The sequence below is a fragment of the Andrographis paniculata genome, unplaced genomic scaffold, assembly GCF_009805555.1.
Source record: "Andrographis paniculata isolate CXL003 unplaced genomic scaffold, ASM980555v1 Contig21END, whole genome shotgun sequence".
NCBI lineage: Eukaryota > Viridiplantae > Streptophyta > Magnoliopsida > Lamiales > Acanthaceae > Andrographis > Andrographis paniculata.
In genome coordinates, this window is record NW_026137502.1 from 2,670,069 (window position 1) to 2,688,366 (window position 18,298).

Below are 18,298 nucleotides of genomic sequence, written 5' to 3' on the forward strand. Positions count from 1 at the left end.
TTTTTAAAAAGATTTTTTTAAAAGAAATTATTTTTTTTATTACTAATAGCATCAGAGATAGAATTATGTTAACTATCTAAAATTTAGGACGAAATTTTGTTATAATTTTTTTTTTTTTGTAGTGTTAGAGGGTTCTTTTAAATTTTGTAATAAATTAAAAAATAATACTATTTAATTAATTAATAAGATTATGTAAGATAATATTGATATTTTTTTTTTTCATTTATATTTTATATATAAATTATTTTATATGTATAATAGTCTATTTGGGATTTGTTTCTTTAACAAAAATTTTTTTAACATATTTTACCAGATAAATTAATATACTACGTATTCATTATTTTTATACTATTTACACAATTTTTTATACCTTACATTAAAAATAAAAATAAAAAATTCAAACCAAAACACAAATCAAACACTCTTGTATTTTATATAAAAAAATTAAATAGTATTTTTTGTAATTATTTTTACATGGTAAAATGATCATTTCAATTGGAACATAAGGAGTAATATATATTAACACTAGTTATATATCAATCTTTATTCACTACTCTCTCTCACTTCATCATTTTAATCTATCTAGTTAGATATGGTTTGTTTGGTTGTCTTTTGAAATTAATGTGTTAATTTGAATTTTTATTAAAAAGTTTTTTTTATGTGGTATTTTGTAAGAAGAAATGGTTTCTTTTTGTTAAAATTTGTGCAAAATAAATAATATTGATTTCAATTTAAAATTATAAAAAAACAAATTCATACTTTAAAAATAAAATAGATACATGAATAAATAATCTCATTCGAAGTATGATTGATCTTTCCAAACAATTCACAAAATGCCGACGAAGTTAAAGTCATGGGCGAGGTTTGGCTTACAATTCATGACCGGATAGATGCACGAACGCTTAGACGAGGGCTTGATCTTTCAATCGTCTCGATACATCAATTATAAGTGAATATGCATTTCAATAATATGTATTTTATCTGTCATCCAAATTTATATTCATTTTATTTTTTGGTTTGTTATCTAAAAGTATTTTCGTTTTCTTTTTTAGTAAAAAAATATCAATTTTTCTACTTTTATTTACTATAAAAGAAAAAAAAAATTACTCATTTTTCTCAAATTTTGTATCCAATCAAATGAACATATTTTTAAACGATGGAGAAGTAGTATGTATAGTTTATTATTTATTTTTGTATATAATTCTATTTTATAAGTATGAAATACTAACTCTTTACTAATTAGCAAAGTATGAAGATATTTTACTAGTGAAGAAAGAAAATAATTAACAAATAACTAATAAATTATTAAATAATGCTCCTTATGTCTCACCTACCACGTACATATAGCCGTTTTTGTCCGTTTAACATCTTATGTCACTTTTTTTTTTTGAAAAATGATTACATATTTTATTTTATTTTAATTTTCTAATTTATTTTTTTAAAAAAATTAATTAAAATAATTAGTTATTTTAATTTTAATTTATAATAATTTATATTATGAGTTAATTATTTTCACTGATATATTTTTAATTATCTAGTAATTATATTTATCTTAATTTCTCGTGTCTACAGTAACCAAGACTTCCAATACGGGAAGGATGGTTACAAGTAATTAATTGTATGCATGAAAATACTAGATGCAATTCATATTGTTACATAAAATATTGTTGTATTTTAAAAAATATATTTTCTTTATTTGTGTAAGCAAGATACTTAGTACTACTTACTAAAGAATGTAATATTTCCTCCGTCCCATTGAAAGGTTGTCATTTTTCATTTTTGTCCGTCTCAAAACAAGATTATAATTTCATAATTTAGTAATTGTTCTACGTACCTAACATAATAAATACCTTGCAAACTTACACAATATTATACAAATACCATTACTTTTATATTACACAATACTAATAGGGGTATTTTCGTCATTTTTACTACAACTCATTATAATACCAATATTAAAAATTTACGTGCAAAAAGTAAACGATAATCTTCCACTGGGACGGAGAAAGTATATGTATTTATATGCATATTAGGGTTTACACGCAGCACAGTAGCTATATAGGTTATGTATACGTAGGTAGGCAGTCAATGTGCAAAAAAATAGATCCATAAATTAATTAATTACTACTCCTTTAGTTGCTCTTAAAAGTACTCTATCTATATCTGTGTCATATCTATATATTTATTTGTTTTTTTCATAAAGGTTTAGAAATATTAGTATTATATTGAGATAAAGTATAAATAAAAGTAAAAAAAAACTAAATAAACTCTATTAGTATTATATGATATAAAGATAATGACATTTGTGTAATACGTTGTAAAGTAGAAGGGTATTTGTAACGTTAAGTAGATAGTACAATTACTAAAAAAAATAAAATAAATACTTTTTTATGGGACGGACCAAAATTAAAAAAAAATATATAAATTGTTAAAGGACATATGGAGTATTAATTTATTTTGTAGAAATTAGTATTGACAAATTATTATAAAAATAAACGAAAACCTTCACCGAGAGGGATTAGTGAAAACTAAAAGGGAAATGTTAAAAAGTTATTTTATTTTTTTTTCTTTAGAATTTTAATTATGATATTACGGTCACAAATTCCACTACAAGAAAAAATTATTTTTGTAACAAAACTTTTTTGTCGCTAAATCAATTTTTTCCGTTACTAATGACATTAGAGACGGAATTAGGAATGGAATTACGTTAGCTACGTGAACTTTAAAGACGGAATTCCGTTACAAATATATTATTTTTTTGTAGTGTTCACCCCACACAAAAATTAAAAAAAAAAAATATATTGTTCAAGTGTTGCTTGGTGTACGTATGGTCAGCGGTCAAACACGATCAGACACACACGTAAATAAACAGTTGTACCAATAATGAACTAATTTAATTAATTAATTAATTTAATGGCGTGTGAATGTAAGAGGAAAGAGGCAGTTAATTATTATTATTATTAATTAATTAATAATAGAAAGCATGCATGAATGCATGCAAGTTGAAACTACATTTATTATTAATATTACTGATAGTAATTAAGTACTTCATCTGCCACTTATTTTGTCCTTATTTTCTATCTTTCGTTCGTCTCATATAATTTATCATTTAAAAAAAAAAAAAAAAACTAATTATACACTTTAATTATATTTTAAATTTTTAAAATTCAAATTTTTTTTAATCTTAATTAAACTATTTAGTTATCTTAATCTTAATTTATAATTATTTTTAGTAAATAATAATTATTTTTACTAATATATTTCTTAATTATTTACTAATTAGATTTTATTTAAATTTTCGTATCTACACTAATGCGTCCATCTTATATGAGACGTAGAAAGTAGTATTTTGAAGGTAAAACACTTGGGAATGAATTGAGAATAGGAATAGAAATATATGAGTATAAATGGGATACAGCTGCATGTGGTTAATTTCGTAATCTTAAAACTACATATTTTATATTATATTAATTAATTATTCTCTTTTGAACGTTCAAAGATTGCTGTGAATCTCCTCTTTACAATACTACTTACTTACTTACTAATAAAGCGTGTAACATTATTATTATTATTATTATTATTATTATTATATGAATGAGTAGCTATATATGTACACAAAGGTACATTAAATACATATGTATGTGTGTATATTGTCTGCAACGTACTGTTTCCCCTGCTAAGCCTTTTTAGTATTTTATTCAGTATATATTATTATTATTATTATTATTATTATTAAGATTTATTTATTAATTAATTACTAGGTAGTCACACCGCATGCTAGCTAGCTAGCTACATTAATATTCATTTTGGATTTTCAATTAATTCATTAACAATCACATGCCTAAATTATTCTGCTCCCTCCGCCTCAAAACTATAATATGGATTATGTTTGATATAAAATTTAAGGAATATTGATATTGGGTAAAAAGTACAGATAAAAGATTTTTTTTGCCTCTGTGAATGTATTATTGTAAAAAGTAGTGACAATTGTATAATAATAATGAAAAAGTAAATGTAGTTTTATAGTGATATATTTATTTATGAAAATAAGACTACTGTTTTGAGATGAACAAAAATAATAAATAAGACTATTGTATTAAGACGAAGGGAGTATGATTTACAAGAATTAAACATTTGAAAATGTTTAAAGAAATGCAAAATGTGGTCTCAATTAATCCCACAAACAAACTAGTTTATTCTGATCACCATAAATAAATATATATATATATATCACATGTAAAATTATATTATTAAATCTGCATATAATAGAAATATAATATATATATATATATTAGCAGCAGTAGTAGGTAGTATTTCCTCAGTTCCACATACTATGATCACATTGCTATTTCTGTCCGTCCTATATACCATGTCATTTTCATTTTTTGGAAAATAATTATACACTTTAATCTTATTTTAAACTTTTTAATTTTTTTTAAAATTTTAATTAAACTAATTAATTATCTTAATTTTAATTTATAATTATTTATATTATAAAATAATTATTTTCATTAATACATTCTTAATTATCTGTTATTACACACCTCTTAAAATACCGTGTCTACAGAGTACGTGGCACGGAGGGATTAGTAAATTCGTAGCATGGCAAGAGTCATATCAATGTCAGAAAACCCTATCATCATCATCATCATGCATCGATCTCTTTATTCACCACCCCATAATTATTTTACTCCCTATGTTATAAGGTCTTTTTTTTTTTTTTTTTTTCCAAAATAAGAGTATTATTTTTAATTTAATAATTATATTATTTATTTAATATATTAAATATTTTTTTTATTTTATAATATATTACATAAATGTCATTGTATTTATATTACACAATACTAATAAAAATATTTTCGTCTTTTTTACTATAATCTAATACTTCCTCCGTCCCATATCTATATATCCATTTACTTTTTGCACGGAGTTTTAGAAATATTAGTATTATATTGGGATAAAGTAGAAATAAAGGTAAAAAAACTAAATTAATCCTATTAGTATTGTATGATATAAAGATAATGACATTTGTATAATATATTGTAAATTAAAAGGATATTTGTAATATTAGACAGATAGTATAATTACTAAAAAATGAAACGGATATTTTGTTATGAAACGGACCAAAATAAAAAACTAAATAAATTGTTAAGAAACGAGAAAGTATAATACTAATATTCAAAAATTTTACGTGCAAAAAATAAATATTATTTTTTATATGAGACGGGAGGGAGTATTTTATTTTATTTATTAATTGGTTCATCTTCACTTGTTCATCGTACATATACATTTGACCATACAATTCATCTCTCTCGATATATGTAGGTATAAATAAATATATGGTATTCAGTCTAATTGAAAGGATGTATTTATTTTTTTTTTTTATACGTACTTTTTTTAATATTAATATTATATTGAATTGTAATAAAAAAACAAAAAAATTCTTATCAGTATGATGTAATATAAAAATAATAATTTTATATAATATAATATAAATTAAAAATATATTTATTATATTATATAAATAATATAATTATTAAATTAAAAAATAATAATCTTATTTTTAAATAAATAAAAATAAAAAATAGTAATCTTTTTAATACTAACAGAGTGAGTATAATTATTTATTAGTTAATGAGTGGTAAGATGGAGGAAAGTGAAACTGGTGCATGCAGTCAAACAAAGAGTTTTGAAGGAAGGGTAGGGCGGGGTGGGGTGGGGGTAGGGTAGGGCAGGTGGCAGTGACTGAATGAAAAGAAACCTTATTAACTAGTCGTCGTAGTCGTAGTCCAAGGATGATTGATTGTATGTATATCTACGTCTGTATGTATATATATGTGTACGTATATGTATATGAATGAATGATTTGTAGTGCAGTGGCAGAGGATGGTGAAAGTTATGGTGATGGGACAGGCGGCCTTTAGCACCCCATAACTATCTCACATTCCTACCCTACCCTACCCCCACCCCACCCCCCACCCCTCCCTCTTCTTCATCATCCTCTCTCTACAGAATTGAAGAGATACATAGAGAGAGAGAATTAAATTAATATAATCATGGAAGTGCTCCCCCGGTGCAGACGGGGGGAGAAAGACTTACATACATTTCTCTATATCTCTCTTTCTAATCTCATCTCATATCTTTCTCTCTCTGTATGTATATATATTATATTTCTTCCGTGTAAATTTGTGCTCATTTGATCGGTATTAAAATTAATAAAAATGAATAATAATAATAATAATTTTTTTATTTTATAGTAAAAATAAATATAACAATATAATAATTTTTTACTTAAAAGAAAATAAAAATAAATAAAAATTTAAATGGCGAAGGAAGTATTATATTTGTATGTATTCTTGTGGCACACAGGCACATTACAATTATTCATGCATGGACATTGGACATTAGACATTGAACATTGGAGTAGCTCATCCTTACATTGCGTTGCAAATAATTGTTTGTTTGTTTTGTAAAATCATTTTAAATTATAATTTCTTTTTTTTTTATGTGAGTCATACGAAATTATATTAAACTTCGAGGGTTTTATTTACTTTTCGTGTGTTAGTCTTTAAATATTAATTATTATATAAAAAATATAGTACAAATTAAAAAAAAAAAATTACAAAAATACTTTCATTAATGTCTTATAATACTAATAGGAAGATATTTCTATAAAAAAATTATACAAATAAAATAATATTTTTAATATTAAATACAATTACACAAAAATTAAATGTGACATTTGATACAGACGAAAATAGTATAATATATTAATTGTTTTAAAAAAATGTGAAAAAAATACAAAAAGAACATACTCATAACTTCGTCACACAATCTTTTTGTCATATCATTTTTAAAAATAAAAAATCTTTATTTTAATCGTTTTTTAAATTTCATAATCAATAATTTTGTATAATTATATTAATTAATCATATCAATTTTAATATATGATTATTTATTTTATCGTATAATTATTAATATATCAATTTTAATATATGATTATTTATTTTATCGTATAATTATTAATATATTATTATTAATTTATTAATTAATTATATTATTCTTAAATTTTTGTATCTAACAAAACATATAGTAGGAGGGAGTATCATCTCTTTCTCTAAAATATTATTAATTTATTAATTAATTATATCATTCTAAAATTTACGGTATGTCTATTTTTGTATTTTTTAAATTTCATCTTTCATATAAATAATAAGTTTATATGTGATACTATTTTTTTAATATATATTTTAAAAGAGAAGAGTCTTAGGATGTAATATTCTTTTGAGATTTTATTTTATTTTTTTACTATACTTTTGATTTTGATTTCAATATAATATTTTATAAAAAAAAATAAAATAAATAGTAGATATTTGTATAAAAAGTTAAGTATAATTAAATAATAAAAAAACTAAGAATTAACAAAAAAAATATATTAAATGAATAGTTGATAAATTATTTAGTTATTTATTTTTATTTACAAAATATTGTTTAAGATATTTTACTATTTTTTTTCTTTTCTGAAAGAATTTCTAAATATTTGTAATTTTTATTATTTTTTTTTTTTGGTTATTGAAGAAAAGTTTGGGATTTGTTTACTTTGAAATTTGATTTTGTATTTTTTTTTAAAAAAATAGGGGTTATTTACTTAGAATTTGTTTTATATTTTGCTTTGAATTTAATATTTTGTTAAAGTAACACATTCTTTTAAACAAAATTATTTAGTTACTTGTGATTTGAGATGTATGTATTATTCTCTCTAGTAATTTAAAAAATATTACATGAGATCTGCTTGTGTTTTGAAAATATTGCGATTTGCTTTGAGAATTATGTGCATTAATTTAAAAAAAAAAAACAATGGAATTTTATGTAATTTTAAGAAAAAATTGTGTATTTTTTTTTTTTTTAAATATGAGGAAACCTCATGCAATTTTTAACTTACTAGGAAATAAAATGTCGATTTTTTAAATCACATGTCAATTATAAGCATTTTTTTCTATTTAAAATGATAAGAGTTACATGATATATATATATATATATTAAGGGTGTGTTTACTTAGCGGTTGGATTATAAGTTGAATTTGAAATGATTTATTTCATTAATATTTTATTTATGATATAATATATATAATAAAAAGAATTAAAATATATGTTTAGATATTTCAAAAGTTATATTTAAATAAACTTTGTATAAAAATATATATAATATTTATTTATGATTAATATAAATTTTAATATTTAGAAAAAAATAGAAACATAATGTGATTTTAAACTGAAATGGTAACCAAAGACACATTAAGGATGTGTTTGTTTGCGGGTTTGAATTTTTTAATAATAAAAAAAATTGAATTTGAACTTATGTGATATTTTGAATGTAAAATTAATTTATAATATAATATAAAAAATAATAATTGTTTGATTTGATATTTTTATTAAAAAAAATTTGAATAGTAAAAATTTATAATAAAATTCATAGAAAAACACAACCTTGTATAAGATTGTTTTTTTCATATATATATATATATTTAATATTTTGATGTTTTAAAATATTTTTTTAAAAGTAAATAATATTAAATATTTGATGTAATATTTTTATAAAAAATAAATATTAGATATAGTAGATAATATAATTTTAAACATTAAAATAAATTTAAAAGAGTAGTGAGAAAATTACTTTGAAAACACAAACCTAAGTAGCTCTATAACTTCCTTTCTTGGACTTATAAACTAATCATTATACATAAATATTACTCAGTTAATTATTTAACAATTACTATTATTTTAATAAAATCATGATATTAATTTCAGTCATTTTGACCGTTTATGGGATTATAACTTTCTTTATTGTATTTTCAAACATTATTATAATAAAAGAAATTAATTTGAATTTTTTTTTGTTTAAATATTATGTAATATTACTTCCGTCCCACATTTTGGTCACTGACACGATAATTTAAGATAAATATAATTAGTAGATAATTAAGAATGTATTAGTAAAAATAATTAACTTATAATATAAATCATTATAAATTAAAATTAAGATAACTTATTAGTTTAATTAAAATTTTAAAAAAATAAATTAGAAAATTTAAAATAAAATTAAAATGAATAATTATTATTTAGTATTAACATTACTAAAAATTATAGATATTTCGAATTTACAATTTATATGCAAAATATTTTTACACTAAATAAGATGACTATTTTATTAAACTCTGCAAGCAAGTGTGTTTATTTGGATTTGGCATTATTATAATATTTAGTGAGATAGTTTATAAGAGATTTTTTTTTTTTTTTTTTTTTTTTGAGAAAAATATATAGTTTAAATATTAAAATTTGAAAATTTTGGAATTAGAAAACAAATTTGTTTTCGAAGGGACAAAAATATTATTAATATTAATATTAATATTAATAAATTAGAGGGTATTAAAGGGAGCACATCCACAGCCACCATATGGGATTTGCAGCAAAACAAACTTTCACTTTTTAAGAGTTTGAATTTTATTCCGATCAGGAATATATAATAAATTTATTTATTATTTATAGAATTAACAGAGACATTATTATTATTATTATTATTATTATTATTATTATTATTATTATTATTATTATTATTATTAAATTAATAGTGATCGAGAATCCAGTGAAGGATAGATATGAGACGAGACGCTAAAGAACAAAACTAGGGAAGTGATAATAATATTAAAATAAATAAATATATATATATATATATATATATATATAGCTAATAAAGGGTATTTACTAGTATACGTTAATGTGCCCTCTACACAGGACAATAACCCTTGTCTTCAGGGTTCAGAATCACCTATTTTATTTTATTTTTTAATAATTTTATTTTATAAAATATACTCATATATACTCCCTCGTCCCATACAAGGTGCTACATTTAAATTAGGCAAGAAGTATTAAGTAAGATAATTGAGTAATTAGGTATATGATAGAGGAAGAAGTATATATTTTATTTTTTTTATTAGGGTGATGTGATGAAATAAAGTGCGAGGATATAGATTAAGTATAATTAATTATTTCCTAATTTAGAAATGTTGCATAGTGTTTGGGACATTAAAAAAAAGAAATATTTCACGGTGTTTGAAACGGATGGAGTACTATTATATTACCTGGACATCTTTGATTTAGGACACATGTATTTTTAAATATTTATTTATTTATCAGCTTATTTTTATTATATATTTAATCATATCATTATAAAATTATTTTTTTTTCATTAATATTACACAATTGTCACTACTTTTTACACTGATACACTCACAAGGGCAAAAAAGTCTTTCACCCGTATTTTTTATCCACTACCAATATAATATCAATATTTTTTAAATCCAATGTGAAACACAACCCAGACTATAGTTCTGGGACGAAAGGAGTATTATATTTGAAGGAATTTTTTAGGTAAGGTATAAAATATAGTACTGATAATATAAAAATAATATTTATAATAAATATTGCCAATCATCTCCATAAAAAATTAATTAGGCAAACAAACTCTAGCTACGTGATATGATTTTATTTATTTATTTTTACTTTTTTACACTTCAAATTTACTAGAACAAAAAAGTACAGGTCGGTGCTGTTATTTTATATACTCTCTTGTATTTTTATTTACTGTTTCTAGTTTTATTTGATTATTTAGCTTTAAATAATATTATATTTAATATTTATTCCTTTTTAAATATCATTATTATGCATCATATTTGATGATTTTACAAAGCATTATATTTAATATTTTCTTTTGGTGTTTTTTTTTTTTTTTAAATTGTATCTATTTGGTTTTCTATACATTTTTTTAGGTTAAATAATTATTGAGTTTGGTATTTAAATGAAAAAAAAAATGTTGAATGTGATGTTTTTTGAAGAAATTATAAAAATTACATAATAATAATCAAATCGAATAACACATGACTACATATTTTTATACTATTCATTAAATTTTTTCCATGTCATTCAACATTTATTTATTTTTATCTAAAATATCATAAAATAAGTTATCTTCGTCCAAAAGAGATGTCTTATTGGAAGTGAACACAAAATTTAAAAAATAATAGTATTAAATTGAAAGAAACTATAAAATAGAATTCAAATGATCAAAGTACTGTTACTAATTTAAGAAATAATAATATTAAATTGAAATGAAATATAAAGTAGAATTTAGATGACCAAATTGCCCTTACTTTATAAGTAGTTGAGAAAATGAACTGTATTAATAATTAGGAATACATATAAATAGAGGTAATTTTGTTGTACAGTTGGAACACGATTACTAAATAAGAAAACATGGTGATTGTTTTAAGACGGAATAAAATGAAAAAATAAAAAAATTCTTTTGAGACGAAGGGAGTACATATTTTATTAAAAATTTATTTGTGTTTACTTAGTATGGGTAAATATATTTTTTATATTATGTATGAAAAATAATGTCAGTACTATAAAAATAATATTTTTTTATTGAATTACTAATTTTTTTTTAGTACATAAAGTATATATATTGTGTCGAATGTTTACATGAAGATTAAGCTAGTGATAAAACCCCATCAAATATTCACTTTATCTCCGTCAAGTCTATCCACATGAACGTAATTTTTAAAAATCATAAGGGAAAGAAATGTGCGTTTGTTTGAAGGATTTTGTGAGATTTTCGGTATTCCTAAAAAGAAATAAATCCAAAAATATCAAATCAATTGTCTGTATTCTTTATATTATATTAAAAAAATAATTTTACATTTTAAACGTCACATCAATTATTATTTACATCATATCATAAAATTATTCAAATTTAAAATTTTATTATTAAAATCTCAGCCCAAAATTCAAATCCTCGTACAAACCGACATAAAATACTATAAAACCCACATTAATTTGTTTAATGTATATCTAATGAGTTATCTCGTTAGTCACCACTAATCTGTGTTTAATCTGAAATAATTATTGATTTTTTTCAACAATGAAGAATATCCAATATACACAACTTTTATAGACCTTCCCCTAAATAATTCACCACAAACATATTACATATATATATATATATATAATTCCCTGTAAAAAATAATCTGGTGGTGTAAAAATGAACTTGTAAAAATAAGTCCACCTGCCACTTTTTTTTTTTTCTTATTAAATCCTAAAAAGAACTCTTTCTTTTTTTTTAATTCTAATAAGAATTCTTTTTTTCTTTAACCATTTTTATTAGAATCGTACCCGATCAAATGAGCGCACGAATGGATATGGTATAGAATTTCTATCTTCCACAATAAAACAAACTAGACGAATGACAAGCTTTGCCCTCTATCACCCCTTCTCTTTCCTAACTAAGACATTCTCGTTAAGTTAGTCACATCAATTTAGCAAAACAGTGAAAATAAAGTCAAAAAAGAAATTTAATCTATTTACTAAATAAATAGATTTAGGCTGGTCTACATATAACCTAGTCTAGTCTTGGTCTAATCTATTTACTAAAAAAAATTAAAAATAAATCTGACCTATTTCTTATTATTGTTATTATTTTTTCTTATAAACGTAATGTTCTATTATTATATATTAAGAATAACTTTATATCTAATAATCATATTATTAAATAAACTCATAACTTTGAGAGTTGAAGCTACTTGCCTTATCAAGAGTTTATCCAAAGAGGTTTCCATATTCATCAAATAATAATAATAATAAATAAAGCATTCTTACATATAAAAAATCTCTCACCATTCATCCATCATCACCTTGGATGTCTTCTTGCACTTGCCCTTGTCCCTCGGAGAAACCCCTAACCACTTTTGTATAAGCTCAAACACTGTTTTGTTAGCCAGCAATCTCCGGTGGCTCCCGGAAACTCCGACTCTTTCGACTGCATCGAAATTATCTGCCTGCACAATGCAAATTCCATTACCAATTCCCCAATGTACTTCAAACTAGAACAAACAAAAACAAATACATATATATATGTATGTATGTATATCACACAATAGCTGATTCGGCAGGAACGGTTCCATCTCCATCGACATAGGTGTATTCCGGCTGAAATCAATAAGATCGATACTAAGTTATTACGACTAAATTAAAAACACGAAAAACTTGCAAGTTAAATTTAGACTTGTTCTGCAATGCCTCACCAATGTGTGGCATATTTGAGATGCGTTGTCGATGGGAGAAGATTCTGAGCCATAGCTGCAGATAGAGGAAGGCACGACAATTACAGAGATGATGCATATCGTTCATGTCCAGGATTTAGTTAGTTAGTGACTTACCAAACATCAAAAGGTGTATCGACACAAGTTCCATATATGTTGTAGAAGGAAATGCCCTCCGGAAGTCGAGTTTTATTGAGCAATTTGCGCGTGCCAGCAGCCCATTTAAGTATAGCACGGTTGAACGGAAGAGCCACCGTTTTATCATTATAATTTAGCTGCAATATGAGGCAACGAAAGATTATTCGAATAGAATATATCCGTGAAATTGTGAGAATTCAGTAATCATCTACTAATACTATGGAGGATTAAATAATGATGTTATGCAGAATAAAGTACCTCATTGTTTTCTAATGCTTCTTCAAACAGCGTAATGCATTCGATACAGCCGTAAGTTTCTAGTTGAACTGAAGTTTCCCTGTCGTTTGAATGCTTTCGCCACACTTTAATCTCGGGTTCTTTCTTCCATTTGAAATCAGGATTTGACAGCATTTCATAAATCGACGGGCACTCTACAAGCTAAGTGCACATCAATACAATTAAATTGGAAGATGACAGAACACAGACAGCAGCCACAGAATCAAAACCAGTGAATGAACACACTTATGTTTTCACCCCTAGCCTTTATATGTTTTCCATCAGCTTAAATTAGATGTAGAAAATGCATTGCGGTGACAAGAAACAGTGCGCCGCTGTGCCAGAATCGATGTATTCTTTATAGCTGGAAAATATATAAATAAATACAATCAACGTGTTTTCGACAGGTTGTACAAGTGTAGAATGGTTATTATTACCCAAAAGGGATTAATGTGGTGGATGAAAAGTGAAAACAACCATCAAGAATGTAATCAAAGAATGAATTCCCAATTTGCTGAAGGTTATCGATTTTCACAAAATTCTACTGATAATTTACCAGTTGATGCATTGACCACCTCGATACGAAAAGGAAACTTTCAAAGCCTTCGACAAACTGCAGTCCAGTGAGCATAGCGTCGTTGATACATCCTGGCGCACCTATTCAAGTTAGATCAAAGTGAGAAAGCCATTTGGCCAGCAGAAACAATTAGATATCGAAAAAACGCAAACATCATACCACAAGATTGATCCAAAAATACTTAGGAAATTTCAGCTGTCCGCGATGAACTAAGAATGCAATTAAAATGCAGAGAAATACGAATGTTTGATGAGAAAGGTAGCAACTAGCAACTCCTCTATCTCAGTGATGCAACGTATTCTCAACCAGAATATTTAAACATTCGTGCTATCAAACTGGTCTTAGAGACTTATTTAATAGACACACAAAAGATATCATACTTGATGGTGTCACTATGTAAAACATACTATAAGCAGGATTTAGAGATCCATACGGCTCAATCTTCAGTAAAATAATTATACTTGTTCGATGTGGTGTGTATGCAGCATCATATGAGAACAGACTACCTTGGAATGGAGTGGCGATCGTTATCCACTTACTCACATATTTGGAGAAAATCTGCAAGTCAATGGTAACCTTTAAATCAAGCCTTTGTAAGTAAGAAAATGCTTAATTTCGAACGCCTGCTGTCAAAGGTATATTACGAAATATTAAGAAAATGAAATGATACTGCTGTTTCCTATTTAAACTGGTAAAAAGAAAAGTAACCTCATGTAGAGAATAATAACAACAGTTAACAAAGACTCAAACTTGGAGCCTACAATAATTTTAAATTACATCATAGGTAACAAAATGCTAGCTAGATTAATCCTAGTTATAACAATAAATATTGTAAGATATCTTATTTCAAAAATAACTCGTGAACACTAGATAATAACCTACGAATAATTATTTTTACTTATAAGCTAGTTGTGTTCTTTTGGAGTTTGCTTTCAGTTTTGGTGTGAAGTGTGGTTTGGATGAAATGATGTAAAAGACAAAATAGTGTAATTTTATAGGGAATCATAAGGATTTCATAGAAAAAAACTGAAATCAAGCTTCAAAAGAACTGAGCTGAAGCATATAGATTGTTTTACCAGTAGGATGAATTAGACTCTCGAAACAGAAAGTTGTAAAAATGCAAGTAAAAAATGAGCAAAGCATACTTCACTGTGAAGGGAGATAAAACAAGAGACGAGCAATCCCCCCATCGAATGAGAAATTATGTTGACTCTCCTTCCTCCTGAAGCTTTATATGCAGTCTCCAACTTCTCTTTTAATCCATCCATTAACTGACCGATTCTAAAACATTAAAACATTAACAATGATCCCAATCAATTTATGATAACAAAAGGCTAGAAACCGTATGCGAATAAATAGAAAGTACTGTTGTAAATGGGTAGTACCGTAGTAAACTAACTACCTATTGCTTTGTCGAAAATCATAGCCGTATCCAAATAGTGTTGTTCCTTTTTTGTACCCACATTTAACGAGCATGTCAATCATATCATGAAAATGATATAGATCAGTCACGTGCAGAAGCTTCACAAGCTGGGAATTAAAAATATCAATGTTAAGACACCAATAAAGTTCCTTCTATGGAAATTCACTGCAAATTTTTACAGGATTCTAAACAGTGAAGTCGACAGTATATGATTCCACAGTATGCAACTTATACAAAAATAACAGTCAGGGAGCATCGATCATGCATAAATGGGATATCAATACAGAATTAGTAGCAATTCGCAATTGCTTTCTACAACATGAAATGTAACACCTTATGTCCTATGCCGTCTAGAATCTACTTCATCCCGAGAATGTTCTACACAAGACTAAAGCAAGAAAAAGTAGCATACAAAAGATCACGAATCTAATTCAGATTGTTTTTGTGCGACGCCATGACATGCTTTACAATAACAGCAAATTCCAAAAGAAATTCGACAACTTCAGAGCTCAAGAGGGAAACAAAATGCATTCTCATTTCCAAATCCACATAGACACAGCACAACAGCAAATTTGCCTCTAACAAACTTCCAAAAGAAATCTACAGCCACGATCTATACCAACAAACTCCTTGACAAGGTGAACTGAAAACACCATGATTTGAATTTTTAACTGAACAAAAAGAAGAGCGAGAATCTCACCAAGGAAGGGTCCAGAATATCAATGGCGTAAAGGCCATGGTCGTCCTGAGGCACTACTATCTCAGTGCTATCATCCAGCGGCTCTGTATACCCTGCGGAACACAAAAGAAATCAAATCGAACTCGTTACCACAAACACAAAGCCAAATTGAAAGTCGTGAGCAGAAACAAACAAAGCAACCAACCAGTTTCAGGATTGTAGATGGACCAGACTTTCTTCTTGAACTCAAAATCAGCCAACAGGATCCGGACCCAGACCCGCATCTCCGATCCGGATTTCTTAGTCCTCGAGTTGAGAATCGACCCCCCCACCCCCGACACCAGCAGCACCGGATCTCTACAGGCGACGGCTTCGCTAGTGCTGCCGGCGCCGTCGCCGGAGCAGCAGCAGCAGCAATCGAGCAACATAATTAGAAGGAAGGGTGGAGAGAAATGTAGGAATTGATTCTGCAGGCAGGCGCTCGACAATTGTACTACCCACGAATCCCTAACGACGCGATTAATTACATCACAGTTATCGTACCAATTCCGAGCACACTCTCACATAGCTACGCTACACTACACCATGTTACTCCTTCCTTAAAACTGCACAATGTCAATTGTTTTCAAAGTGAAGGTGGAGTATATTACCAGAATATTCTCTAATTTTACATGCTTCTTCAGAAAAAATATTTATTTTTTTAAATAAAAATATTAAAATTATCTTGCCATTTCATCGATAAAATATTACTCCCTTCGTCTCATTTACATCTGTAATACTGTAGACACGGTATAGAGGGGATATAATTAATAGATAATTAAGAATATATTAATAAAAATAATTAAAAAATATATTAGTGAAAATAATTATGTATAATATAAATAATTATAAATTAAGATTAAAATAGATTAAAGTGTGTAACTATTTTTTAAAAAACAACGTGACATAAAATATGGGACGGACTGGACATGGTATATGGGAAGGATGGAGTATTATTTATTAATTTAAAATATAAATTAATACATTGGGTTAAAAAAACATACTCCCTCTGTCTCTTGTTTATTAATTTTTTCGTCTTAAAACAATAGTGTCATTTTTATAAATAATCATATTACTATAAAACTACACTTACTTTTTTATTATTATTACACAATTGCCACTATTTTTTGCGCTAATACACTCACAAGGGCAAAAAAATTTTTTACTAGTACATTTTACCAACTATCAATATAATATTAATATCTTTTGAATTCGTGCCAAACACAAGTTTTGGAAAGAGAGTTTTTTTTTTTTTTAATGATAATTAGATTATCTAGGCTATGTTTGGTTACCATCCCAACCCTATATGTTTTTTTTATTTTTCAAAATATTATGAGATTTATTCAAAATTTACTTCAAAATTTTTATTTGTATATATTTTTTAATAAATATATATTTATATATATTCAAAATCTCATAACAAATTATCATTTTTCCATTTTATTCTGTCCCATAATAAAATATCTATATATTATACAAATGTCATTACTTTTATATCGCCCATACTAATAAAATTATTTTAGTCATTTCTATTTTATTCCTATTATATCCCAGTATAATACTAATATTTCTAAAATTACGTGCAAAAAACAAATGAATATTTACTTATATATTCTTTTTATTACAATACAATAATTTTATTTGTATAAATACTTATATCATCATAAAATTATTTTACTTTTTTTTATTATTATTATACAAATATCACTATTTTTATTTGTCATGAATTTTGGAACTTCAAAATTTTATTTTTATTTTTTTGTCTAAATAGAAAAGTAATGATATTTAAATTGCAAAGTTGGCCCAATCACTCTTACTGAATATAAAAATTATAAAGGAGTGGTGGTATCTTAAATTGTAACGTTTACTCAATCACACTCACTAAATACATAAATTGGGAAAAATCCTTACCTCTTTCCTCTTAGCTGGATAGTATTAAATAGGATAATTTAAAAATTAGATGATACGATAAAAGAAAAAAATATATATTTTATTTTTTTATTTGAACAATAC

The 18,298-nt window shown here is 25.3% G+C and overlaps 1 protein-coding gene across 1 annotated transcript; it reads right to left on the bottom strand.

Moving 5' to 3' along the window:
- Positions 1-12,594: 12,594 nt before the first annotated feature.
- Positions 12,595-16,893, bottom strand: LOC127244902 (phospholipase A(1) LCAT3-like). The gene is made up of 11 exons (XM_051265497.1): positions 16,452-16,893; positions 16,268-16,359; positions 15,547-15,674; positions 15,290-15,425; positions 14,651-14,702; positions 14,124-14,224; positions 13,550-13,729; positions 13,271-13,428; positions 13,136-13,190; positions 12,987-13,040; positions 12,595-12,889 (listed from the first exon to the last, which is right to left on the bottom strand). Exons 1-11 carry the CDS (start codon positions 16,672-16,674, stop codon positions 12,725-12,727), a joined length of 1,344 nt encoding a protein of 447 aa, XP_051121454.1. The 5' UTR covers positions 16,675-16,893; the 3' UTR covers positions 12,595-12,724.
- Between the last annotated feature and the right edge of the window lie 1,405 nt (positions 16,894-18,298).

Excerpts from the sequence above, each read along its gene's own strand:
- LOC127244902 (XM_051265497.1), bottom strand. The coding sequence starts at position 16,674 with ATGTTGCTCGATTGCTGCTGCTGCTGCTCCGGCGACGGCGCCGGCAGC. Across the intron at positions 16,360-16,451 it reads CATCTACAATCCTGAAACTG|GGTATACAGAGCCGCTGGAT; the intron begins GTTGGTTGCTTT and ends TGTGTTCCGCAG. Across the intron at positions 12,890-12,986 it reads TTCCTGCCGAATCAGCTATT|GCAGATAATTTCGATGCAGT; the intron begins GTGTGATATACA and ends TGCATTGTGCAG.